At 50.1% G+C, this 26,367-nt stretch overlaps 3 protein-coding genes and 1 long non-coding RNA gene across 4 annotated transcripts in view; 2 read left to right on the top strand and 2 right to left on the bottom strand.

The window, feature by feature from the left end:
* The window catches only part of CARM1 (coactivator associated arginine methyltransferase 1), a 52,719-nt gene extending 51,105 nt beyond the window's left edge, over positions 1–1,614 (top strand). Inside the window, exons 14-15 of the mRNA XM_055344339.1 lie at positions 137–205; positions 369–1,614. Of these exons, the coding sequence (XP_055200314.1) occupies positions 137–205; positions 369–511 (212 nt within the window). The 3' untranslated portion in view covers positions 512–1,614. The remainder of the gene's footprint in view (positions 1–136; positions 206–368) is intronic.
* YIPF2 (Yip1 domain family member 2) lies at positions 1,010–6,060 on the bottom strand. Its single transcript, XM_055343367.1, has 10 exons — positions 5,964–6,060; positions 5,748–5,808; positions 5,259–5,413; positions 5,085–5,165; positions 4,172–4,259; positions 2,809–2,925; positions 2,551–2,717; positions 2,291–2,473; positions 2,087–2,214; positions 1,010–2,011 (listed from the first exon to the last, which is right to left on the bottom strand). Exons 2-9 carry the CDS (start codon positions 5,776–5,778, stop codon positions 2,104–2,106), a joined length of 933 nt encoding a protein of 310 aa, XP_055199342.1. The 5' UTR covers positions 5,779–5,808; positions 5,964–6,060; the 3' UTR covers positions 1,010–2,011; positions 2,087–2,103.
* Positions 6,061–6,062: 2 nt separating this feature from the next.
* TIMM29 (translocase of inner mitochondrial membrane 29) lies at positions 6,063–8,817 on the top strand. Its single transcript, XM_055343369.1, has 2 exons — positions 6,063–6,292; positions 6,370–8,817. Exons 1-2 carry the CDS (start codon positions 6,199–6,201, stop codon positions 7,056–7,058), a joined length of 783 nt encoding a protein of 260 aa, XP_055199344.1. The 5' UTR covers positions 6,063–6,198; the 3' UTR covers positions 7,059–8,817.
* On the bottom strand, positions 8,104–16,667 carry LOC129521683 (uncharacterized). Its single transcript, XR_008666850.1, has 3 exons — positions 16,565–16,667; positions 10,961–11,029; positions 8,104–8,170 (listed from the first exon to the last, which is right to left on the bottom strand). It is a non-coding gene; the product is annotated as an uncharacterized LOC129521683 (long non-coding RNA).
* Positions 16,668–26,367: the final 9,700 nt, after the last annotated feature.

The raw sequence follows: 26,367 nt of genomic DNA, 5'->3' as shown, positions 1-26,367 counted from the left end.
CCCCGACTCCGTTCCTCTCTGCCTCGCTCTGCAGCCGCTGCGCCCACCCTCCCCACACCCTAGTGATGAGAGTGTGGGCCGGGCTGGGGGCGGTGACGCCGTCTCCCTTCCTTCCTCCCTCCCTCTTGCTGCGCAGCCAACACGGGGATTGTCAATCACACCCACTCCCGGATGGGCTCCATAATGAGCACGGGGATTGTCCAAGGTAACGGTGGGCGGGGGGAGCGGGGTCCCGCGGGTGTGAGAGTGCGGACCCCCGGGTGCCCGCCTGCCCTCTCGCCTGCGCTCTCTCTCTCTGACTCTGCTGCGGGTCTGGGCGGGCGAGGGGGCGGAGCTGGCCCCTCAGCGCCCGTGCACCCCCCCCACAGGGTCCTCCGGCGCCCAGGGCAGCAGCGGCGGCGGCTCCAGCGCCCACTACGCAGTCAACAGCCAGTTCACCATGGGCGGCCCTGCCATCTCCATGGCCTCCCCCATGTCCATCCCGACCAACACCATGCACTATGGGAGCTAGGCCCCGCCGGCGTGGAACAGACTGACAGCACCAGGAAACCAAATGAAGACCCTGCCCACCCCCCCCCTGCCTGGGCGGCTTTCACCCCTGTACCGGAGAAGCCCAAACACCCGGTCACAGCCCTCTTTGCTATGGGAACTTGGACACTTTTTTACACAACATTGCCGCCGCCGCCCCCACTCCACCGCCCACCCACATCTTGGCCCTGAGCGTGTGTCGCTGCCATATTTTACACAAGATCATGTCGTGGGAGCCCGGTTTCCCCCTCCTGCCCTCCACCCTGACCTGGGTTTGACATCTTCTGTAACAGGCGTGTCCGGGCCTGACAGCTGTGGGCCTGGCGGGGAGTTGGGGGGGATGGGGGGGAGCAGCTGCCACCCCACCCGGTCCCTTGGCGCCTGTCCCCCCCCTTTGCCTGTCTCCAATGGGAAGGCAGTCCTGACTGGGCGGGGCCTCCCCTTCAACTACCAGGCCTTGGTCACAATGGGCGTGACATGCTGCTTTTTTTAATTTTATTTTTTTACGAGAAGAACCAGTGTCAATCCACAGACCCTCTGAGAAACCAGGCCGGCCGGGCCGAGCCAGCAGCCCCTCTCCCCAACTCAGAGGCTCAGTGGTGAGGGGCAGCCCTGCCGAGTCTTCGGGACAGGGGTGGGGCCAGGCCTCTGGAGACCCGAGGCCCCCGCCCACCAAAGGGTTCACCTCACACTTGAATGTACAACCCACCCCGGCTGTCAGGAAGGCCCTCCGTCCTCGGCCCCTGCCTCTTGCTGCTGTCCTGTCCCTGAGCCCCTGCAGGTCCCCTCCCCCACCCCTGCCAAGAGTTCGAACAGGTGGCCCCGTGGGCCCTGGGCCTGGAGGGAAGGGTCACTGTCAGCCGCTCGGGGCAGACATGAGAAACCTCAAGGATCGATCGTGGAAGGCGTCCTTTTTCCTTGTAGCTCACATTAGGCCTGTGTGTTTCCCTCAATATTTGTAGACGCTCCAGTCCCTAATACTATGATGGCATTTTGGTCCCTCCCCAGCCTGGGAAGGGGCCTTGCAGGGACCTCCGCCCCCTCCCCCCCAAAACAAAACAAATAAACAAGGAAATGTATGTTTCAGCACAGGCAATTTTCTTCTACTTCTGCTCCCCCCGTTTCTAACACCTTCAAACTCGGATGCGGTGGAGCTCAGGCTAGGCCCTGGGACCAGCTCACCGGGCACCCAGGAAGGGCAGGCACAGTTGAGGCCGGGGTGGCCCCTTCTGCTCTCCCAGCTGTCCCATCGGGGAAAGCAGAAGGCTGGGCAGGGAGCCCAGGGGCGATGCCACACCAGGAGCTTCCTGCTGCCCCTTTCCCGCCTTTATATAAATTCTCGGAATCACCTTTGCATAGAAAATAAAAGTGTTTGCTTTGTAAGAAAAGTCTGGAAAGTAGCAGAGTGATCTTGAGGTGTCAGGGGAGCCTTCAGCCATCGTCTAAGGAGCAGGGCAGGCATAGGTGTCCCCTCATGTTGGACCTGAAAGAGAGAGACTCCTGGGAGCAGCCCTGGGACTCCTCGAGACAGGGAGGAAAGGCAGGAGCAGCCCCTTACCTGTAGGCTCGGCCGCCCTAAGTGGCCTTAGGCCTCGACGTGGGTGGCAGCAGGAGGTTTGCAGGCAGAGACGTGGCCTGGGCCGGCGATGCCAGGTACTCCAGAGGCAGCGGCTGGAAGAAATAAAACTGGACCGAGGCCCCTGGAGTCAGTGTTGGTGGGGGGTCAGCACCCGCCCCCCGCCCCGACCGCGACCGTCTGTACCTTACAGCCCACGGCCAGGAGGGCATGGAGCAGCACGACAGTCGAGAGCAGCACCGCAGCCACCAATCTGGTGTCCTCTCGGACAACAGGCCAGAGGGTAAACACCAAGCTGGCAGCTGACAGCACCAGGGCCATGACCCCAAAGAGCCACTGCAGCCAGGGGACCGGAATAAGCCACAGGACCTGGGGGCGACATGGGCAGCTGCCTACCAGGCCTTCCCCATGATGCCTGGTGCCCTCCACCCCTGGGCCGCACTTACCACGGTGGGGATGAAGACAAAGAGGGAGTAGCCGTAGATGCACACGGTCTCCAGGAAGGTGTAAGGCCCCATGCGCTCCCGGACACCCTTCCGCCACCGCAGGAAGCCCCACAGCGCCAAGGGCACCAGCCAAACATAGCAGTAGATGGTGACGCCAGCCACAGTCACTGTGGAGCGCGGGGCAAGGCAGGCAGTCACCCTTGGGGCTCTGCGCACTCCCAGCCCCGGCAGGTGCCAGGCCTAGCCCACTTCACTCACCCTTGTGGAACTGGGGGCTGTAGTGGATCGAGGGGTCCCTCCTCTGGGCCAGCACCAGCGTCAGATTGCCAGTGATGGCCAAGACGAAAGCCAGCGTGGCACAGATCCAGAAGGGGCCTGTGGGCAGGGCAGGCTGTGGGGAGGGGCCCAGGGTTCCCCGAACAGGAGACTTGTCCCATCTCAACTGTGCTGGGACCCCAGCTGCTTTCTAGGCTCGGGGCTACCTGCACTCCCACCCCACCCCCCGTCACTGATGACCTGGGCTGGCTGATCCCAGAGCTGGCCCTCAGTCCCTCAGCTTTCCTGACTTTTCTATCGCCTTTGCTGTAGCTGATCGCTTCCTTCTTCTGGAAACACTACCCATGTGCTTTTAGGACTTCATGCTCCTACTTCTGGCACGTCACATCCCTGGCTATCCCCCAACCTTTGGGACTCCCTAACCCCTTCAATAACGGGGACCCAGCCAGGGCCGGTCTTCAGCCATCCTCTCCGTGTTCACCCCTTGCACCATCTTGTCCCGCCTCAGGGGTTTAGGTCACCTCCAGGCTGATGACTCCCAAATGTCTCGAATTTGGTCTGTGCCGTGAACCACTGGCTTTATAGTCAGCATTTCCACGTCACGTCTAGGTCTCTCCAACTCCAGCCTGCCCAGCCTTTCCAGTTGGTAAATGACAGTCCCATCCTTCTAGCAGTCCCGATGGAAATCCAGGAGCCACCCTTGCCTCTCTCCTCCCACCCGACCTCGGGCGTGTCAGGGTGTCAGGAAGTCCCCTCGGCTCCGCCATGAGATCTCTTTCACAGTCCAACCACTGCTCTCCACCTGGGGCTGGGCCCATCATCCCACACCTGTACCATGGCAGCAGGCACTGCCTCTCTGGTCTCCTGGCATCTACCCCTGCCCCTCCCTGCCCCCCATGGCCAGAGGAAGCCTCAGAGCCCTTAACTAAGACCCCTTTTCACTGAGACCAACAAAACCTGCACAGTCTCCTGTCACCTCTATGACCTCATGCAGCTCACTGCTCCAATGACAATACTGCCCCACCACTGGACCTGTGCCCCCTTCTGGAATGTTCTTCCCCTATGTCTCCTCACCTTTATCCCTAACAAGGCCCATTCTTGCATCCTCTTCAGAGATGTCCTGTCTCAACCATGCAAAATGGCAACTCCCATCCTCTAAACTGTTTGCTTTTTTTCTAAGCCCCATTGCCCTCAGCAGCCTCTATGTATCTGTCTCCCCAGATGGAATGCGTGCTTCCTGCCCTCTGGGAGTGCCCCTACTTTCTTCTCAGCTGGAATCCATGGGCTGGCACTCGGTCCACATGTGCTGAATGAATTATCGAGTTGAACGTACACCACCACTCACCATACAGGTCTGGCCGATTCCGCAGATGGTGCCGTACAAAGTTGTGGCCAGGCCGGGGCAGCAGTGAGCCTCTGATTCGGTCCAGGACCTGGGGACAAGGTGGGGCCCAGAATGGGAGCCTGCACAGGGCCAACCCACACATCCCCCCACCAAAAAAAGAGGAAAGGGCCAAGCTCCTGCCCTTAGGGGCTCCATCCCTGCTGACCTCCCATCTCCTTGCCTGAAAAAGCCTGGATGTTCCCTGAGTTTTTGATGCCCCTTTCCCTGGCCAGCCTCAATACCCTAGCGCGCTACTGCTCTCAAGGACTCTTCCAGGTTGGTCATCTTTCTCCTTGCTTCTCCCTTCTCTTAGCTTGGCTACCCTGAACAGCCTGTCATGTTGTGACATGCCTGGACCGTGAGGTGGGGAACAGTCAAATCCTGGGCATCCTCCTGCCTACCTCTCTCTCCACTATGTTCCTTGTTCTGCACCCCAGCACCCTCACGATGAAACTCAAACTAGCACAGCATACGAGGCCTTTGTGGTCTGGCTTCTGCCTGCCTGTCCCCCACCTCACTCTCCAACCAGATCAAGTGACAGGTAGCTCGTGACGCCTTCTCTCACCTTTGGCCCTCTGCATCTGCTGTTCCCTGCACCTGCCATACGTGCTTCCCTTCACGTCTCCGCACATTCCTCACCTCCTCCAGGAGGCCCTTCTCTAAACTGCGTGACTATATGCAACTGTGTTCCCACGAGCCCGTCACACCATAATCCTGACAGCGCAATGTGCACCACAGTCCACCAGCCCGTGTAGGGGCCCGTGTCCTACCGCCTGGGCATCACCAGCATTCTGGTGTCCAGGAAGGGCTCAGGAACAGTGGCTGGACCCCCGTGTGACCGCAGGTCCCATACCACCAGCTTCCCGGGCCTGACCTGGGATGTGTCCACGTCAAAGAAGCTCTGATAGTAGCTAAAGGTCCAGAATCCGGGCTGCTGCTTCTCCTCCTGCAGGAGCTGCAGGGATGGCATGGGCTTTCAGCGGCTGCCCTTCCAGCCTGGGCGGAGGGCGGGGCGGGGCTGGGTGCAGGCAGGACCCGCGGCACTCACCGCAGTCTTGTCGCTCTCCTCAGCCTCCTCAGATCCGTAGATACCACCCGAGTCCACCTCCACCGCCACGTGCCCCTGTGGGGCCAGCTGACCACGGCCACTCGTGGTGGCTGCATCTGGGGTCTCCGCCAGCAGACTAGAAGCTTCCTCGAACTCTATGGAGAAGGAATACGGGACAAAGGCATGTTTTGGGAGTCAAGACAATTTGGTTTGGCCCACTGCTCGGCTGGGGGGCAACACTCCACCTGGGGCTATCTAAGGGCCCAGCTTCCTAAGGTTTGGGGATTTGGAAGGTGTGTCCCCCCGCCCCACAAGGGCCCACCACTTAAGGCTGGTTCCGGGATGGGGTCAGGTCTGGGACCGAGGCTCAGGCTGGGAGCGGGGTTCGAGTCAGGGTCGGGGCTTCAGGCCGGCTGTCGCGGGCACCCGGGTGGGAGGGTCCGGCCGGCGGAGGGAGTAGGAGCTCGCGCCAGGTCGCCGCCCACTCACCGTGGAAGGCCAGCTCGTCGGCCGCTGCCATGGTCGCTCAGGGGCGTCACCGCATCCCGCTCTGGGGACAGAGGCCAATGACGCCCGCCCCCAACCACACTCGCTGCCCCTCCCCCCAGGCCCATCCCTCAGCCCGGAGCCCAGCCAGGCCGCTAGGGCACCCAGCGGAGGGTGAACTCGCCGCCCCCGCCCCACAGGTGCACCCGCCCCCCTCACCTGAGGCTCCCTCAGCCGGCGTGGCCCAGGCTCTCTGCGCCTGCGCGGCCCGCCTCCCGGCCTCCGCCGGCCGCGCTCCGACCCGACAGCAACATCCGGCAGCGGTCCGAGTTCCGTCTTGTTCCGATGGGAAGCCACTTCCGGCACCGTCGACGCTGGCGCAGGAGGCCCCCGGGCCTTTCACTTCGCACACGAGGCGTTTCTCTTCGGAAAACGGACTCTGAGCCGGAAGAGAATGGCGACGGCCGCTCTGAAGAGATTTTGGTCCCGAAACCGTGAAGAATCTGGTGGCCCGGCGGCCGCGAAGCCGGGCGTGTGGGCGCGGCTGGGTGAGTAGCGGCGGGCGGCGGCGGGAGGGTGGCCACGGCGGCCTGCTCTCACCCGGGTGTTCCGCTTCTCCCCTCAGGCTCCTGGGCCCGCGTGCTGCTCCGAGACTACGCCGAGGCTTGCGGGGACGCGGCGGCGGCGGCGCGGGCCCGGCCCTGGCGGGCGGCCGTGTACGCGGGGCTGCTGGGGGGCGCGGCGGCCTGCTGCGCGCTGGCGCCCAGCGAGGCGGCCTTCGAGGAGGCGCTGCTCGACGCGTCGGGCATCCTCCTGCTGCTGGCCCCCGCCACGCGCAACCGCGCCTCCGAGGACTACGTGCAGCGGCTGCTCTGGCTGCGGGGGCGCGGCCGCCTCCGCCACGTGAACCTGGGCCTCTGCGCGCTCGTGTACGAGGCGCCCGTCGACGCCCAGGCCAGCCTCTACCAGGCTCGCTGCCGCTACCTGCAGCCCCGTTGGGCCGACTTCCCGGACCGGATCCTGGACGTGGGCTTCGTGGGCCGCTGGTGGGTGCTGGCCGCCCGGATGCGCGACTGCGACATCAACGACGAGGAGTTCCAGCACCTGCCGGCCCATCTGCGCGTCGTCGGACCCCATCAGCTGCATTCTGAGACGAACGAGCGCCTCTTCGACGAGAAGTACAAGCCCGTCGTGCTCACAGACGATCAGGTCGACCAGGCGCTGTGGGAAGAGCAGGTGTTGCAGAAGGAGAAGAAGGACAAACTCGCCCTGAGCCAGGCCGACTCCCTGGTGCGGTCGGAGGTCCCCAGATGAAACCCAGGCCTGGATCCAGAAGGGCGCGGAGCGCTGGCTGACCGTCCACCGGGATGGCATCCGCTGTGTTTTAGCCTCAGATCCAGAGTGACTTAAATAAATTATGTGCACAGTGTTCTTTACCTGGGTTTTCACAACCTTTCTGGCCTCTCTCCCGCTCATCTGGTTCCTTGTTAGCTGAAGCTGATTCAGAGTTAGCTTGGTCTAGGCCTAACCTCGGGTCAAGGAGTTGGGGGAGAGCAAAGCGACAAGACCAGGTAATGTTTATCACTGCCAGAGTTAATAATAATGAGCCGTTTACATATATATAAGCCTTTTTTACTGAGCTTCCCAGTCCATCCACCGAGGTACCACATTTATCAGGTGACTCCAAAGCTCTCCTAATACCATTCAGATTTTCACTTTATTTTTATTTTTTTTTAAAAAGTTTATTCATGAGAGAGAGAGGCAGAGGCTCCCTGTGGTGAACCGGATGCAAGATTCGATTACAGAACCCCAAGATCACCACCTGAGCCAAAGGCAGACACTCAACCACTGAGCCATCCAGGTGCCCCCAGATTTTCACTTTAAATTTGGAATTGCAATGTTTATCTTCTTTCATTTTCATGAGTAGCATTTTTAATTATTTCAAAATAAAGTTAAAAAGCAGTTTCAGAAGAAAGTGGAAAAATAACCCAAAGACATTCTATGTATCCTTCACCCAGTTTACCCCAAATGGTAATGTTTTACAATAAACTATAGCAAAGTAGGAGATTGCCAGTGGTATGACTATAGATTTCACAGGGAATCTTTCTGCAAAAACCTTTCCCCCCCACATATGACAGTGATATCAAACCGATTTGGAAGGATAAAGCTTTTTTTAAATCTGGAATTAACTATGGAATCACAGTTTATTATTTCAGTCACCCTGGAAACCCAGAATACTATTGAATGGAATAGGTTAGTCTACAGAGCTGGTGTTTAGGTTGTGATAACCCTACTTTAAAAATGGATAGAGGAATGAGATTACCTCCGTGAACCTAGGTGACCCATGGCTGGCTCAGTGGGAAGAGCAAGACTGACTCTTGATCTTGGGGTCATGAGTTCAAGTTCCATATTGGGTATAGAGATTACTAAAAAGAAAAGTAAAAAAAAAAAACCCATGAGATGAAGTAACCATCTTTACTGTGACATTTGAGTTCATGTATTTTGTCATTCAGTTTTGGTACTCAGGCTTTCCATTGTGGGTATGCTGGACACATGGTGATTTTTATATCCTTATTTTTGGGACAGGGGAGCATCTTGTAAGTCAACATCTTCATTACAATGGAAAAAGTGATGTTCAAAAAGCTGATTTTTCCAAGGCTGTGGCAGAGCTATGATTCAAATGGTAACTCCCAAGCAAATGAGGTTTGCTTTAATCCTCAAACTTGGGGTACTGTATTGGATCCTAACAACATCTTGCCAGGAATTATTAAATGCTGCTATCATTAGCCATAAATAAAACTTGAATACTGAAATAGTGAATATAGAAATGAAATGTAATGGGAACAAAAACCAAATGATACTAAACTATGGTCCTATACTGTTACCTGCCAAAGGCTCTGGGCCTAAATCCTGATGTTTTTGTTCAAGACAGATATTAACTAACTTCAGGGAAAGCTTTAAGACACATCAGCATGAAAGTGAGACTTGTTCTTCACCGTGATCAGAAGTATTGAAAGAGAGCTGCACTTGCTCACTGCTTGTGTTGGTTATTAAATGCCTCTTCTAACATTCAGCCAGAGTGTGTTCTGTGCAGTCCCCCTACAGCTGTGAGGAGTTGTTGGCAACAAACTAAATAGCTCCCAGTGTTCTAGGGATTTAGGGGCTTAGTGTAGGCCTAAAATCTATGTGGCTTTGTCTTTGGTTGCAAGATTGGCTTTTCCCAGTGGAGTCTTACCATATTTTTGCTTCCCTCTCTAGTACCTCTTGCCTTCTGAGTTGTAAAGCTCATGGACTGGAACTGGTAGATGGAACAAGGACTGGGTGTTGGGGTGTACACAGGCTCCCAAAGGATGGTGTCTTGTTTGCTGCTGAGCTCCTGACACCCTCTAGTGCTCAGTCCAGTATGGGCCCCAGCAAATGCTGAGAGAGTTAAATGGGATGATGCCTGTGTTCATTGTGGGCAGAAGCTTGTCTGGTCCTGCTGGGGAGAGGGAAACAGTGCAGGACTGGCTCCTCATCCTTTGGTCAGCCCAGAAGAGATCCCCCAGGCTTCACCCAGTACCAGAAACAGCAAGGTGGACAAACTTTCTCTTCATAAGGGCATTAGGGTCTGGGGAAGAAGTGGGACTTAAAAATAGAGTTTGGGGGATCCCTGGGTGGCACAGTGGTTTGGCGCCTGCCTTTGGCCCGGGGCCCGATCCTGGAGACCCGGGATTGAATCCCACATCGGGCTCCTGGTGCATGGAGCCTGCTTCTCCCTCTGCCTGTGTCTCTGCCTCTCTCTCTGTGTGACTATCATAAATAAATAAAAATTTAAAAAATTTTTAAAAATAGAGTTTGAGTCTCAGCTTTCACACCAGCTTTGTGATTGACCTGGGCCAGAACAATTAGGTAAGAAAGAGAAAAGCCATCCAAATTGGAAAGGAGGAAGTAAAACTTACTATATGCAGATGACATAGAAAACGCTAAAGACCCCATCAAAAAAACCCTGACAGAGGGCAGCCCGGGTGGCTCAGTGGTTTAGCACCTGCCTTCAGCCCAGGGAGTGATCCTGGAGACCTGGGATCAAGTCCTGCGTCAGGCTCCCTGCGTGGAGCCTGCTTCTCCCTCTGCCTGTGTCTCTCTGCCTCTCTCTGTATCTCATGAATGAACGAATAACATCTTAAAAAAAAAAAAACTGACAGAACAAATGAATTCGGGGGCGCCTGGGTGGCTCGGTAAGTTAAGCATCTGCCTTCAGCTCCGGTCATGATCCCTTTCCCTCTGCCCCCACCCTGTGTTTGTTCTCCTTCTCTCTCTCTCAAATAAATAACATCTTTTTTTTTTAAGATTTATTTATTTATTCATTCAGAGCGAGCGAGAGAGAGGCAGAGACACAGGCAGAGGGAGAAGCAGGCTCCATGCAGGAAGCCCGATGTGGGACTCGATCCCGGGTCTCCAGGATCACACCCCGGGCTGCAGGCGGTGCTAAACCGCTGCGCCACCAGGGCTACCCTCAAATAAATAACATCTTTGAAAAAAAACCCAAGTGAATTCAGTAAAGTTGAAGAATAAAAAATACTCAAAAGTGTTGCATATATATACGCTAATAACTAACAAATTCAGAAAACAATCTCATTTATAATTACATCAAAACACCACCTAGGAATAAATTTAACCAAGGAGATGAAAGACCTGTATGCTGAAAATTACAAGACAAAGACAAAAAAAAAAAAAAAAAACCATGAAAAAACCAAAGACATAAATGTAAAGATACTCAGGGCTCATGGATGGGGAGAATATTGTTCAAATGTCCACACTACCCCAATCTACAACCCTACCAAAATTCCAGTGGCATTTCATAGAACTAGAAAAAAAAAATCCTAAAATTTGTAGAGAACCACAGAAGACCTTAAACAGTCAAAGCAATCTCAAGAACAAAGCTGGAGGCATCAGGCTTCCTGAGAACAGTGTAGTTGGTATCAGTATCAAACAGACATGCAGCTCAGTGGAACAGAATAAAGAGCCCAGAAATAAATCCATGCATATATGGGCAATTAATTTACAACAAAGGAGCCAAGAACATACTAGGGGTAGGGGAAAGTCTTCGATAAATAGCGTTGGAAAAACTGGACAACACGCGCAAAAGAATGCAACTGGGCCACTATTGTGCACCACACGCATGAAGTAACTCAAAATAGATTAAAGAACCTAAGATCTGAAACCATAAAACTCACAGAGGGAAACAAGCAGTAAGCTCGACATCGGTCTTAGTGATGATTTTTTGGATTTGGCATCAAGGGGACCTGCAACAAAAGCAAAAATAAATAAATGGAATGACAGCAAACTAAAAAGCTGCACAGCAAAGGAAACCAACAAAATGAAAAGGCAACCTAGCAAACGGGAGAAAACATTTCTAAATAATATTTTATATATATGGATATACACATATCCAAAATATATAAAGAACTCCTACAATTCAATCAGGAAAAAATCTGATTTAAAAATGGGCATCCAGGGATCCCTGGGTGGCGCAGCGGTTTGGCGCCTGCCTTTGGCCCAGGGCACGATCCTGGAGACCCGGGATCGAGTCCCACGTCAGGCTCCTTGCAGGGAGCCTGCTTCTCCCTCTGCCTGTGTCTCTGCCTCTCTCTCTGTCTCTCATGAATAAATAAAATTTTCAAAGAAAAAAAAATAATGGGCATCCAGACATCTAGATGGCCAACAGACACATGAAAAGATGTTCCACATCACTCATAGTCAAGGAAATGCAAATCAAAACCACAATGAGATATCACCTCACACCTGTGAGGATGGCTAGTATCAAAAAGACAAGAAATAACAAATGTTGGCCAGGACATGGAGAAGAGGGAACCCTCACACACTGTTGGGACTGTAAAGTACTGCAGCCACTGGGGAAAATAGGATGGAGTTTCCTCAAAAAATTAAAAATAGACTAACATATCATCTAGTGGCATCTGGGTAGCTCAGTTGGGTTGAGCCTCTGCTGATTTCGGTCAGGTCATGATCTCAGAGTCCTAGGATGGGAGCCCTGAGCCATGCTCCCTGCTCAGCAGGCAATCTGCTTGTCTCCCTCTCCCTCTGTCCCCCCACCCCCAATGCTTTGTCTTTCTCTGAAATTAACCTTAAAAAAAGAAAAAAAAAGATCATAAGGAACTACCTTATGATCCAGCAAATCTGCCCCTGGATATTTATCTGAATTAAACAAAAGGTATCTGCACCCCCATGTTCACTGCAGCATTATTTACAATAGCCAAGATATGGAAACATCAGTTGATCATCAGTTGATGAATGGATAAAGAAAATGTGGTGAAATGTGAAAATTTTATTACTGAGCCACAGAAAATAAGACAGGCTTGTCATTTGTGACAACACGGATGGTCCCCTGAAGGCATTATGCTTGGTGAAGTATGTGAAACAAAGACAAATGCCAAATGATCTCACTTATATGTGGAATCTAAAAAAAGCCAGAAAAGCAAAGAAAAAACAAACCAAAAAATGAGCTCACGGATACATAGTAGGACTGGTAATTGCCAGAGAATGGGGGCAGGGTGGGCAAAATGGGTGAAGGGGTCAAAAGGTACAAACTTTGAGTTCTAAAATAAGTAGGTCATGGGGATGTAAGATACAGCACGGTGACTATAGTCAAGGATATGGTGTGTGTATATATATATATATATATATATATATTTTTTTTTTTTTTTTTTTTAGAGATTTTATTTTATTTATTCATGAGACACACACACAGAGAGAGAGGCAGAGACACAGGCCTCTCACTCCCTGACCCTCCCTGCTCAGCGGGGAGCCTGCTTCTCTGCCTTTCTCTGTGATTGCTTTCACTCTCTGGTAAATAAATAAAATCTTAGGGACGCCTGGGTGGGTCAGCAGTTGAGCATTTGCCTTCTGCTCATGGCTTGATCCTGGGGTCCAGGGATCAAGTCCCGCATCCAGCTCCCTGTGAGGATCCTGATTCTCCCTCTGCCTATGTCTCTGCCTCTCTCTGTGTGTCTCTCATGAATAAATAAAATCTTTAAAATAAATGAACAAATAGATAAATAAAATCTTTTTAAAGAAATAGAATTTGAATCACACTTACGGGCTTTGTGACTGACCGAGGACAGGTGGAGTGATTTCAGACCTCAAGTTCCTTATCTGTAAATGGGAACGATTCTGTCCAGGATTGTGAGAAATATCAAAACCACAAGAAAGCACTTGGTACCCAGCATGCATTTGCATTCCACAATGTGTGTGTCTGCCTGGGTAAGATCCTAGCTCTGAATCCGTGCCCCCACCCCCGACCCCGTCACCCCAGGGGCTGCTGCTCCCCAGCCTTGCCCATAGCCCAGGTGGCGGGGACCTAGCACCCAGCCTAGGGCTGCCCCTGGGGAGTGCTCAGTAAACAGACGAGCGGCAGAGCCTGGAACTTATCTCTCAGAGCCAAAAGACACTGGAATTCAGGAGGAACATTTTCCAGTTTTCCCTTTTTCTTAAAATTTATTCTTAATGGGCTTTAATTATTTCAGCTTTCCCAGCCAGTCCAGGGCTTGGCTGAAGTCCTCTGAGCAGGTTGTTGTAATCAGGGCGTCCGGCAGAGGGCACCAGAGGTTTGGCTCAGAAGCGGCTCCTGGCCTCCCCCAGTGGGAAGGGCACAGCCACCCCTTGCTTTTGTTTGGAGAGGCGGTGGGTGGCGAAGGTAGTGCAGTCAGCACGCATCCCTTTTTCAGAGCACACACTGCTCCTTAGAGATGGTAGGTGGGTAGTAGCTGAAGTCAGGGCTGTAGGGAGGGACCACATCGCTCGAACCTGCACCCACCTTGTCAGCAAGAGGCCTGGTCCTCTCCTTGAGACTTCGTGGGGTGCAGGGGATGGGCAGTGACACCCGCTTCGCCTTGGGACCTTGTCCAGTTCCCTAGTTTCCTGGGAATTGTACTAAGGCATCCAACGCAGTAGGACCTGGATTAGGGTATGGCAAGCGAGGTGCCTATGGCATAGGCTTTAAGGAAGACTCCCTCTCTAGTCCAGTAAGTGCAGCATCTACCCAAATTCTGTGCTCCAGGGGCCTCATGACTCACTTTAGTCCAGGCTTTGGAGCAAGCTCAGCTGTAATCCCCTGAGTGTGCATGGTGGGCTCTTCTAGACTTGCTCTACCCTGACGCCAGGGGCTCTAAAAGTGACCACGGGTGGAAGGGCATGAACAGGCATCTTTCTTTTTTTTATTTTTTATTTTTTTTTAATTTTTATTTATTTATGATAGTCAGAGAGAGAGAGAGAGAGAGAGAGAGAGGCAGAGCCATAGGCAGAGGGAGAAGCAGGCTCCAGGCACCGGGAGCCCGACGTGGGATTCGATCCCGGGTCTCCAGGATCGCGCCCTGGGCCAAAGGCAAGCGCCAAACCGCTGTGCCACCCAGGGATCCCATCTTTCTTTTTTTTTAAAGATTTATTTATTTTTGAGAGAGATAGAGTGTGCATGTGTGTGTGTGTGCACGTGCACACAGACAAGCAGAGGGGAGGGGCAGAAAGAGAGGGAGAAGCAGGCTGGCTGTTGAGCAGAGAGCCCAGGACCCTGGGATCATGACCTGAGCAGAAGGCAGACACTTAGCCCACTGAGCCACCTAGGCACCCCAAGCATGTGGCTTCTTAAAAACTCTCAGCCAATCACTGTCCTCCAGATTTGGTCACATGAGAGGTACCGATTTGGGAGACACCTGAGTGGAGAGGCAGCACCAATAGGACATCAAGGTTTTAGAACAGCTAACAAAGCTCTAAAACTCTTTTGTCTGGAAAATTCCAAACACATAAGTATGTTTGAGCCTCTATACATATTCATCACCCAACACAACGGTTAAGATTTGGCCACCTTTGGGTAAGGAGTCCTTTCTTAATTTTCTCTTTGGTAGAGTGCTTTATTTTTTATTTTTATTTATTTATTTGACACAGAGAAAGAGAGAAAGAGCATAAGCAGGGGGAGCAGGAGAGGGAGAAGCAGGCTCCGTGCTAAGCAGGGAGCCTGATGTGGGGCTTGATCCCAGGACCATGGACTCATGACCTGAGCCAAAGGCAGATGCTTACGATGCTTACCCAACTGAGCCACCCAGACAAACCCTGCTAGAGTTTGTTTGTTTGTTTATAAGATTATTTATTTATTCATAAGATACACACACACACAGAGGCAGAGAGACACAGGCAGAGGGAGAAGCAGGCTTCATGCAAAGAGCCCAAGGTGGGACTTGATCCGGGGACTCCGGGATCACTCCCTGAGCCAAAGGCAGACGCTCAACCGCTGAGCCACCCAGGTGTCCCCTGCTAGAGTATTTTTTTTAATTTTTTTTTTCTGCTAGAGTATTTTAATGTAAATCCCAGACATCACATCAATTCACCCCTATAACTACAGTGTGAATTTTTTATACAGTGACAACATGCTTGTCATGCTGAACAAAATCCACAGTAATTCTCTGGAATCATCTGAAGCCAGTCCATGATCCTATTTCTCTGACAGTCTCAACGTGTCTTCTTAAATTTGGATCTGTTTGAATCTAGCACCAAACAAGGTCCGCACATTGTATTTAGTTGTTTTAACTTCCTTTTAACCTAGAGAAGTCTCCCCACCCCCATACTTTGGCCTGTAGCAGAAATGGGTTTAGCTATTGTGAGCTGTATCCCACATATGGATCTGTCAGCTGGTTGTGCCATTCAACTGTTCCTTTGTCCCTACAGTTCCTGCAAACCAGCTCTCAACTCAGGATGCACAGTGGGTCCACCTGGGGAGTATGACCTAACCAGGCCAGTGAAATCACTGTCCAGGGTAGGGGCCTAGGCAACCACACTTTTGAAATCTCCCCAGGTGATGCCATTAAACAGCCAAGTCACCAAACCACCACTCCCAGAGCTTCCAGCATGCTCAAGTGGGTGCTCTGGCTTACTACTGCATCCCATCGGGACACATGCCAGGACTGGCTGTCCAGGCTGGGCCCCCACTGTCAGATTTCCTTTCTGCCTTTCATCTATTTTTTTTTAAGATTTTATTTATTTATTAATCAGAGAAACAGAGAGAGAGGCAGACATAGACACAGAGGGAGAAGCAGGCTCCTTTCAGGAAGCCGGATGCAGGACTTGATCCTAGGACCCCAGGATCACACCCTGAACAGAGAACAGACACTTAACTGCTGAGCCATCCAGGCTTCTCTCTCTCTCTCTCTCTTTTTTTTTTTTTCTTTATTAAGTAGGCTCCATGCCTGGGGCCCAATGCGGGGCTCGAACTCATGACCCAGACATGAAGACCTGAGCCAAGATCGAATTGGATGCTTAACTGATCAAGCCACCCAGGTGCCCCAAAGGATTTTTTAAAAATATTTATATAAAACATATATATTTAAGTCATCTCTACACCCAATGTGGGGCTCAAACTCACAACCCTGAGATAAGAGGGAGCATGCTCTACGGACTGAGCCAGCCAGGTGCCTCTCATCTAAGGATTTTTGCTCAATGCCTGAATCAATGAGGTCACTAGGGGCCTCGAAATGCTGCCCAATACTTTTGTGTGTGTGTGTGTGTGTGTGTGTGTGTTTTAAAGATTTATTTATTTATCCATAGAGAGAGAGGGAGAGAGGCAGAGACACAGGCAGAGGGAGAAGCAGGCTCCATGCAGGGAGCCCGATGTGGGACTAGATCCCGGGTCTCCAGGATCGCGCCCTAGGCCGCAGGCGGCACTAAACTGCTGAGCCACCCAGGCTGCCCCGCCCAATACTTTTGTTCCTGTACCTTATGGAGCTCGTGAGACACTGGCATCTCACGTAAGCTGTCACTGATGCATCATGACCTACCAGATGGAGCTTCTGGAGAACCGGCTGCCATCCCGAGGAGAAGTCCTGGCCTTGCCCTTTAAGATTTCCCTGAGGGCAGCTGCAAGGCTCGGTGTCCTTTCCCCACCTGGCAGCTGTTATGAAGAACAGCCACTTGTTATTAGGAACCAAACCTGTGGGGATGGCCCTTCCAGGTCAGCTGAGGTCAGACGAGGCACGTGGCCAAGAACTCCCTAGGCTCCGCGGACCCGACACCACACATCTCCCGCAGCCATGGAGGACCTGCCGAAACAACATCCTTGGAGCCGCTGCGCTGTCAGGGAGGTCCCAGGCCTTCCACCCCCCGCCCCTTTCTCTCACGCCACTGACCTTGTTACTCAAGGAAAACAAGGGGAAAGCTCAGGGGGAAAGTGCGAGGGTGGTTGGCAGGGGTAAGACTCCACGTTTGTCAACTGTTTAAGTTTCATTGAGGTGGGCAGCCCCGGTGGCTCAGCGGTTTAGTGCCGCCTACAGCTCAGGGTGTGATCCTGTAGACCCAGGATCGAGTCCCACATCAGGCTCCCTGCATGGAGCCTGCTTCTCCCTCTGCCTGTGTCTCTGCCTCTCTCTCTCTCCTCTCTGTGTATTCTCATGAATAAATAAATAAATAATCTTAAAAAAAAACTTTCATTGAGGTGAAACCCACATAGCATCAAACTAACCCCTTCAAGGTGTACCATACAGTGGTACTCAGAACCTTCGCATTGTGTGACCACCACCTCTATTTCTAAAACATTCTATCTTCCCCCACATAGAGCACCCCCCACTAAGCAGTCACTTGCTATGCCCCCCGCCATCTGGTCCTTGGCCGTCCCCAGCCTGCTTATCTCTATGGATTTACCGACTCTGGATATTTCATACAGATGGAATCCTACACTGCGTGACTCTTCGGTGTCTGATCTCTTATTCGCCTAGTGTTTTCGACGATCATCCATGTTGTAGCAAGTGACAGGATTTCATTCCTTTTTATGGGTGACTAACAGTCCCCCGTGTGACTCCACCACATCTGGTTTACTCCTTATTCAAATATTGCACATCTGGGTTGTTTCCACTTCTGGGCTCCTGTGAATAGAACTCTCCTCTTCCCCCAGGGCAATATGCCCCCTATATAAAATTAAAACAACACTGAAATTAGTAAAAGAAATTAGGTCCCATTGTCCCGTGCCCCTGAGTTTACATTTTCTCCTAGACTTTTACTGGAGCTTGTTAAAGGTATTACTCTTGTTTTTTAACAGCATCAAAGGCAGGAGGTAAAGGTCAGCGGAACAACAACAAAAAAATCTGTCCAAGGAAGCTGTTTGGTGAATACCCCAACGGTATGACCTCCCTGAACAGGATATGGTAAGAAATGTTAATTAACCAGGTTTCTTTCAAAAGCTGGTTCAGTGATTGATCTTTGTATTCGTTTTTTAAAAAGATTTTATTTATTATTTATTTGAGAGAAAGAGCAAGCAGGAGAGGGGCAGAGGGAGAAGCAGACTCCTTGAAGAGCAGGGAGCCCGATACAGGACTTGATCCCAGGACCCTGAGATCATGACCGGAGCTGAAGGCAGATGCTTAACCAACTGAGCCCCCCAGGTGCCCCATCTTCGTAATCTTCAAGCATTTGAGAGGCTGTTGATTGAGGAGAGGCCGGCCCTTGAGGGCCCTGCTTGCTAGCTGCTGGTGAGGCCCCAGATGAGGCAGTGGAATTGGTTAAGTGGGGACCAGAAGCCTCTTTCCTTGGTCTCAGCCGAGCATCCAGAAGGACCCCAGTCGGCCACATGACAGTCACCACAATCTGGCAGAGATGTGCCAACAGCAAGTGGCAGCAAGGCCGTGGGGACACAGGAAGTTGCACTTGACCTCGGGGTGGGTGGGTGGCTCCCGGGGCCTGGGGTCCTTACCGGAGTTCCCGCGGAGAAGCTGTGGACGCCAGGGTGTAGCTAAAGTGTGGAATGGCCCGGGCCGAGGTTCTGTCTCGGGTCATTCAGGGTGTCCCGACAAAATACCACAGACCCAGTGCTTTATAAAACGGGTGTTTGTTTCTCAAAGAGTTCTGGAAGCTGGAAGTCTGAGACCTGAGTGCCGGCCCGGCAGAGCCAGGGCTCTCTCCTGAATTGTAGACACTTCTTGCTGTGCCCTCACATGGTGGAAGGGACACGGGAGCTCTCTGGGGTCTCCTTTTTTTTTTTTTTAAGATTTTATTTATTATTCATGAGAGGCACAGAGAGAGAGGTAGAGACACAGGCAGAGGGATAAGCAGGCTCCATGCAGGGAGCCCGATGTGGGACTCGGTCCTAGGGTCCCGGGATCACACCCTGAGCTGAAGGCGGATGCTCAACCATTGAGCCACCCAAGTGCCCCTGTTTATTAAAAAAAAAAAAAAGAAAATTGTTTATTTGACAGCACAAGCAGGGGGAGCAGTAGAAGGAGGAGAAGTAGGCTCCCCGCTGAGCAGGGAGCCCCAGGCGGGGCTTGATCCCAGGACTTTGAGATCAGGACCTGAGCCAAAGGCAGATGCTTAACCAACTGAGCCACCCAGGAGCCCCAAAGTTTATTTTCATATAGTTGAGTTTATCAATATTTAGTCTTGTAGCTCTAGATCCACAGTTGGAAAGGTTTTTCCCATGCTAACTTTAGAAAGGGCTTTTCCTGGGGTACCTGGGTGGCTCAGTCGGTTGGGTAGCTGCTTTTGACTCAGGCCATGATCCCAGGGTCGTGGGATCGAGCCCAGCATCAGGCTCCCTGCTCAGTGGGGAGCCTGCTTTCTCCTCTACTCCCTGCTTGTGGTCTCTCTCAATATCTCTATCTCTTGGTTTCAAGTAAATAAATGAAACCTTAAAAAAGAAACCTTTATAGAAAGATTTTTTTAAGATTTATTTATTCATTCATTCAGAGAGAGTGAAGAGAGAGGCAGAGACACAGGCGGAGGGAGAAGCAGGCTCCATGCAGGAAGCCCGATGTGGGACTCAATCCCGGGTCTCCAGGATCACACCCCAGGCTGCAGGCGGTGCTAAACCGCTGCGCCACCAGGGCTGCCCTAGAAAGGGTTTTTCCCATAGTGTCTTCAAAGAATTGTATGATCTTTTCCCCCCTCTAAGCATCTTTCAAAAAATTGTGGTAAAATGCACATCACATAAAATTTACCATCTTAGCCATTTACTTATATTTTATTTTTTTAGAGGGGGGAGAAGGGCAGAGGGAGAGGAAGGGGGAAGAGAATCTTAAGCAGGCTCCACCCCCCACACAAAGCCCAACGTGGAACTCGACCTCATAACCCTGAGATCATGAGCTGAGCTGAAATTAAGTCTTAACCCAATGAGCCATCTAGGTGCCCCTCCATCTTGGCCATTTCAAAGCATACATTTCAGTGGCATTAAGCACATTCATGTTGTTGACTGACCGTCCACACCATCCACCTCCCAAACTCTGCATCTTCCCACAAACTGAAACCCATCCCCATTAAACATGAACTCCTCATTTTCCCCTTCCCCAACTCTGGCACCCACCATCTACTTTCTGTAGATCTGTGTATAGATCCTCTATGGACCTCCTATAACTGGTTTCATGCAGTACTTGCTTTCTGTATCAGTTTTTATATTATGCGTCAAATAAAGATTTTTTAAAAAAATAGACATCAGAAAAAATAGACCCCAATTTTAGGTTTGTAGAAAAATTGAGTGTATGGTACAGAAGATCCTCATAAATCCCCTCTGCTCCACCTCTTAGTTTCCTCTATTACTTTGCATTAGTGGGGAACATTGTTACAACTGGAGAAGCAATATTTATAAGTTATTAACTGAAGTCCATAGATTACATTAGGGTTTAGTTTTTGTGCTGAACATTCTATGGGTTTTGCCAAAGGCACGAGATCCCGTATCCATTACTATGATCCAGAATAATTTCACTGTCATAAAACTCTGCTATGCTCTGCTCATGTATCTCCCCTGCAACCCCTGATCTTTTCACTGTCTCTATAGATTCTTTTTCTCTCCATATATATTTTTTGTCTCTATCTCTATCTCTACCTCTAACTCTATCTCTATATATTTGACTATTTGGATGACCACGGTATATTTATGCACCTACTGAAAGATGTGCTGGTGACCTCAGAGATGACTTGGTGCATGATGATGGCAGGTGGCAATGAAGCGGGGCCGCCAACGAGTGTGTGACACATGGTGACCACGAGAGGGAGCCAGATTCCCCCTTTCTCTCTACCCAGGTTGGTAGAAACCATTTCCCCCTTTGTTCCAATGCACTGTTCCCAGTGCTAGGGTTGATCTGGTCTTTGCCTTGAACTAAGGCTGATCTGGAAACCACCTGGAGGGAAAGTTCAGTTTGCTTCCTTTGGAATAAAAACCAGAGCTTCATGACTAGTTGTTTTCCTTGGAATTGAGGTTTTTCTTGCCTCATCCTTTAAGGGGGCTTGTCCACAATCTCACCCAAAAAAGTTTGCTAACTGAAGTGCCAGCTGGATCTGCCATCTGTAGAGATGAGCTTGGCAGTTGGGAGAGCCGGGAGAAAAAGTAGCCCCAAGTCCTGATTTCACATGAGTGCAATGCCACCATCTCTTTGTCCAATGATGCTTTTGTCTGGTTTAATGAGAAATCAGGGTTTAAGAAGAGTGGGGAATGGCTTGGGAATCACGTGGTTTCTCTTTGGTCTGAGGGATCCCTGTACAGAGTGGCCTCACTGAGCTGAGGGGCTGCTGCCAGCTACTCACAGAGCTGCTTTCTCACGTGCGCAGGGCTCCCTGGTGGATTCAGATGCAGGTGTGACCGGCCACCAGAGCGATGCCCCCCCTTGTCTTCACCTTTTGTTGTTGAGGCTCTGTAGGGAAATAGTGCCTGTTGCCAAAATACTAATTGATTTTTTTTTTGTTTTATTTAAATTCAAGTTAATTAACTGATCGAATTTTAAGAGTGTGTTTATTAAGGGCTTAGGATGATAAGAGACAGAAATTTTATGCTTACAAATAGGTTTTTAATGATTAATTCATGATGAATTATTACACACTGAATCCTGTTGAGGGCAGGATTTAAAGCCATTTAAGTGTTCCTGTGGAAACTAGAGCGAAGTCATAAGTCTTTTAATTCCTCTCCATTTCTTTTTTTTAAGACTTTATTTATTTATTCATTCATGAAAGACACACACAGAGAGAGAGGCAGAGACAGAGGCAGAGGGAGAAGCCGACTCCGCATCGGGAGCCCGATATGGGACTCTATCTCAGGTCTCCAGGATTTCGCCCTGGGCCAAAGGCAGGCGCTAAACCGCTGAGCCACCCAGGGATCCCTCCTTTCCATTTCTTATTTCCTGGTCTCTTTCCCTCATTCCCTTTTAAGGGAAACAACATCAGCTCATTCTGGTGAATCTGGTGATCATTCTGGTGATCTGGTTAAAGATCAATTAACCTAAAAAAGGACTTAAAAATATACAGCTCTCATACCTGTCCACGGTACTTGGGTTCCTTAGACCCTCACACAACGTCTTGCCTACTAGATCACCACCCTCCTCCAGAAGCTGGGAAGACCAGTGATCACAAAGGGGGAGACTGCTGGAGGACCCAGCATGGGGATGGGGGGACCTCACATGTTATTAGGTGTGGGCATCTAAGCAGAGGAAAGACTGAAGTGTCACTGGACTGGGGGCCCTGGACTTGGTCCTAGGCAGTTGGGATGGGATATGCATTTTGTAAAAATTCATAGACTTTAATTTACAGAGCAGTTTAAGTTTTACATAAAAATTAAACAATAAGTACAAAGAGTGTCCATATCCCCACTCTCCTCCCCATTCCCCCATGACTAACATTTTGCATTAGTGTCCGATGAAGAATAAAGAATGAAGAAATATTGATACATTACTAACTAAAGCCCACAATTTACATCAGGGCTCACTCTTGGTGTTGGACATTCTATGGACGTTGAAAATAATGGCACAGACCCACCATTATAGTCCTATACAAAATAGTTTCATTGCCCTAAAAATCTACTGTTCATCTACATCTTCCAGCAACTACGGATCTTTTTCTGTTTCTAAAGTTTTGTCTTTTCCCAGAATGTCGTATGGTTGGAATCATACAGTAGAGAATGTTCCCAGACTGGTATCTTTCACTAAAGCAAAAGAAATATGTGCTTAGAGTTCCTCCGTGTCTTTGCATGGTTTGATAGCTCATTTAAAAAATTTCTCATAGGGATCCCTGGGTGGCGCAGCGGTTTGGCGCCTGCCTTTGGCCCAGGGCGCGATCCTGGAGACCCAGGATCGAATCCCACGTCGGGCTCCCGGTGCATGGAGCCTGCTTCTCCCTCTGCCTGTGTCTCTGCCTCTCTCTCTCTCTGTGACTATCATAAATAAATAAAAATTAAAAAAAAATTTCTCATATACTTTTTCGTTATTGTGGTGAAATATACATGAAATTTACAATCATAGGGGCACCAGGGTGGCTCAGTCAGTTAACAATCAGACTCTTGATTTTGGCTCAGGTCATGATCTCAGAGTTGTGAGATCAAGCCCGGTGTCGGACTCCACTCTGGGTATGGAGACTGCTTAAGATTCTCTCTCCCTCTGCCCCTCCCCTTGCTCTCTCTTCCACTCTAGAAAAAAAAATCACAATTGCAATCATTTTTAAGTGGCATTAAGTACATTCACATGGCTTTGCAGCCTTCACCACTGTCCATCCCCAGGACTTTTCCATCTTCCCCAACTGTTTGACTCTGTCCCCATGAAACAGTGACTCCCCGTCCCCTCGCACACATCCAGCCACTCATCATTCTGCTTTTGGACTCTGTGAGTTTGACTCCTCTAGGGATCTCATATGAGTGGAATCAGACAGTATTTGTCTTTCTGCGAATGGCTTTTTTCACGGAGCATGATGTCCTTGAGTCTGTCCATGTAGCAGGGGGTGGAATTTCCTTCCTGTTCAGGGCTGACTAATGAGAGGACTGACTTCTGTCACATTGCTACTTTGTCCCTTATCTTCTGCCTGTTTTATATTTAATTTTTTGGTAGTGGAACATTTATTCTTTAAAAAATATTTTATTTCTTTATTCATGAGAGACACACATAAAAAAGCAGAGACATGGGCAGAGGGAGAAGCAGGTTCCTTGTGGGGAGCCCGATATGGGACTCAGTCCCAGGACCCCGGGATCACATCCTGAGCTGAAGGCAGACACTCAACCACTGAGCCACCCAGGTGCCCCATAGTAGTGAAATGTTTAAATTTTCTTTGTGATCACCCTGGGGATTACATTTGACATCCAGAAGTTATAACACTAATTTGGATTTATCCCAGCTTAACAACAATAACAAACAAACATTGGGCTCCTTCACAGCTCCATTCGCACTTCTTTCAATTGTTGGTGTCCCCAAATTATATCTTCACACATTGGGTGTCCAAAAACATAAACCAGTAATTTGTGGAACACATTAGCCTCTTAAAACATGTAGAAAACAAATAATAGAGTTAAAATTGTAGTAACAAGAATACCAGTTTTTATAATCAGCCATGTATTTCTCTTCATTGAGCTCTTTATGTCTCCACATAGCTTTGAGCTCTTGTCCTTTTTTTTTTTTTTTTTGAGTTCTTGTCCTTTCAACTCACCCTGCAGGACTCCCTGGAGCAAGTCTTGCAGGTAGGTCTAGTCGTGAAGCTCTCCCTTAACTTTTGTTGTCTGGGAATGTCTTCACTCCTCTTTTACTTTTGAAGGACAGTTTTGCCAGATGTAGGATTCTTGGTTGACACTTTTCTTCATTTTGTATTTTGAATATATCAGAACACTGCCTCTGGCCTTCAAAGCTTCTGATGAGAAATCTGCTATGATCTGGAGGATCTTTTGTATGTGATGAGTTGCTTCTGTCTTGCTGCTTTCAAGATTCCTTCTGTGTTTGGCATTCAATAGTTTGGTTATAATATGTCTTGGTGTGGGTCTCTCTTTTTTTAAGATTTTATTTATTTATTCATGAGAGATACAGAGAGACAGGCAGAAACATAGGCAGAGGGAGAAACAGGCTCCCCACAGGGAGCCCAATGCAGTACTCAAACCCGTGGCTCTGGGATCATGTCCTGAGCCGAATGGGCAGACGCTCAACCACTGAGCCACCCAGGCGTCCCAGTGTGGGTCTCTTTGAGTTCATCTCTCATTCTTTTCCTTCTAGGACTCCCACAAGGAGTATGTTGGTCTACCTAATGGTTTCCCACAAGTCCCTAAAGTTCTGTTTACATTTCTTCTTTCTTTCTTTCTGTTCCTTAGACTCGATAATTACTATTGTCCCTAACTTCAATTGTGCTGATTCTTTCTTCAAGCTGCTCAAATCTGCATTAGAATTTTTTTGTTTCTTTTTAGGTTTTCACATTTTCTTATTAATATTTCTACTTTGGGGATCCCTGGGTGGCGCAGCGGTTTGGCGCCTGCCTTTGGCCCGGGGCGCGATCCTGGAGACCCGGGATCGAATCCCACATCGGGCTCCCGGTGCATGGAGCCTGCTTCTCCCTCTGCCTGTGTCTCTGCCTCTCCTCTCTCTCTCTCTCTCTCTCTCTCTGTGACTATCATAAATAAATAAAAAAAATTAAAAAAAAATATTTCTACTTTGTTCATACAGATACTCTTGCCATTCCCTTGTTCCCATCTTACAGGAAAGTGGTAGGACCTGAATCAGACCAAACAGTCCTGCTCAACCCAAGGTCTTAACCATTGTTCCTCCTTGCCTCAGCAATGGCTTCTACATAGTTCACCTCTGTGGAGCACATCACCCTGGGACTTCTGGGTTAGGTAGTTACACAGAAGGATACAAGGGCCAGGAGGCAAGAGACTCTGTTAAGTGACAGAAGTTAAGTGAGACCATGTGCTTTAGCCTAAAAATAAAACAAGTCAACAAAAAAAATAACAAAAAATTCTCTCCATCACCTCTGAAAGCATCTAAGGAAAATAATTTTCAGCATATAACACATTAGAGAAGAAAATCAAGATGGACTTTTCTTCAGCCCTCAAAATCTGCTAAACGCTTTCCAGGTGTCTATAAGGGCAGCATAGATTATCCAGTAACCACAAAAGTATTCATAATGTCCTAAAAACTCCCCTTGGATCGTCTTCTATTCCCCCCTTACTTGCTCCTGCAGTTCCAAGTTCTTCTTGAACATAAGCACATCAAGTGCAGTCATGCCTCAGGACCTTTGCACTTGCTGTTTCTGCTGCCTGAAAGCTCCCCACCCCCCATATTACTGCCTGGCTCCATCTCCTCACTCTGGGCTCTGCTAAGCATCATGTTTTCAGGAAGGTGTTCCCTGGCTACTCTGTCTGAGATCACTCACTCTATAGCCTCTTGCCCTGTTTGCCTTTCTCCCTAGTACTCACTAATGTTTTCTTCTGCCCATCTCCCCCACTGGATGAAGGTCTGAAGAACTGGAGATCTGTCTCTCTTGTTCACTACCACCTCTCTGGTGCCTGGCATGTACTACACACTCAGCCAATGTTCAATGTTATGATCTGAATGTCTGTATTCCTTCAATATTCCTATGTTGAGATCCTAATCCCCACCGTAATGACGTTAGGAGGTAGGGTTTTCAGAAGGTGATTAGATCATGAGAGGAGAGTTCTCATGAATGGGATTTGTGGCACATGGGAGCTCTCTCTTCCCCTCTTTCTACCATGTGAGGACACAATAAGAATACTTTTATAAGAAGGCAATGAATCTTCACCAGGAATCAAATCTGCAGGCAGCCCCGGTGGCGCAGCGGTTTAGCGCCGCCTGCAGCCCAGGGTGTGATCCTGGAGACCCAGGATCGAGTCCCACATTGGGCTCCTTGC

Source organism: Nyctereutes procyonoides, unplaced genomic scaffold (genome assembly GCF_905146905.1).
Source record: "Nyctereutes procyonoides isolate TBG_1078 unplaced genomic scaffold, NYPRO_anot_genome, whole genome shotgun sequence".
NCBI classification, from domain to species: Eukaryota; Metazoa; Chordata; class Mammalia; order Carnivora; family Canidae; genus Nyctereutes; species Nyctereutes procyonoides.
This window is presented reverse-complemented; position numbering and strand designations above follow the sequence as displayed.

Excerpts from the sequence above, each read along its gene's own strand:
- YIPF2 (XM_055343367.1), bottom strand. The coding sequence starts at position 5,778 with ATGGCAGCGGCCGACGAGCTGGCCTTCCACG. Across the intron at positions 4,260-5,084 it reads TTGACGTGGACACATCCCAG|GTCCTGGACCGAATCAGAGG; the intron begins GTCAGGCCCGGG and ends CCTTGTCCCCAG. Across the intron at positions 2,215-2,290 it reads TCCTGGCCGTGGGCTGTAAG|TTTTATTTCTTCCAGCCGCT; the intron begins GTACAGACGGTC and ends GCCTCGGTCCAG.
- TIMM29 (XM_055343369.1), top strand. The coding sequence starts at position 6,199 with ATGGCGACGGCCGCTCTGAAGAGATTTTGGTCCCGAAACCGTGAAGAA. Across the intron at positions 6,293-6,369 it reads GGGCGTGTGGGCGCGGCTGG|GCTCCTGGGCCCGCGTGCTG; the intron begins GTGAGTAGCGGC and ends TTCTCCCCTCAG.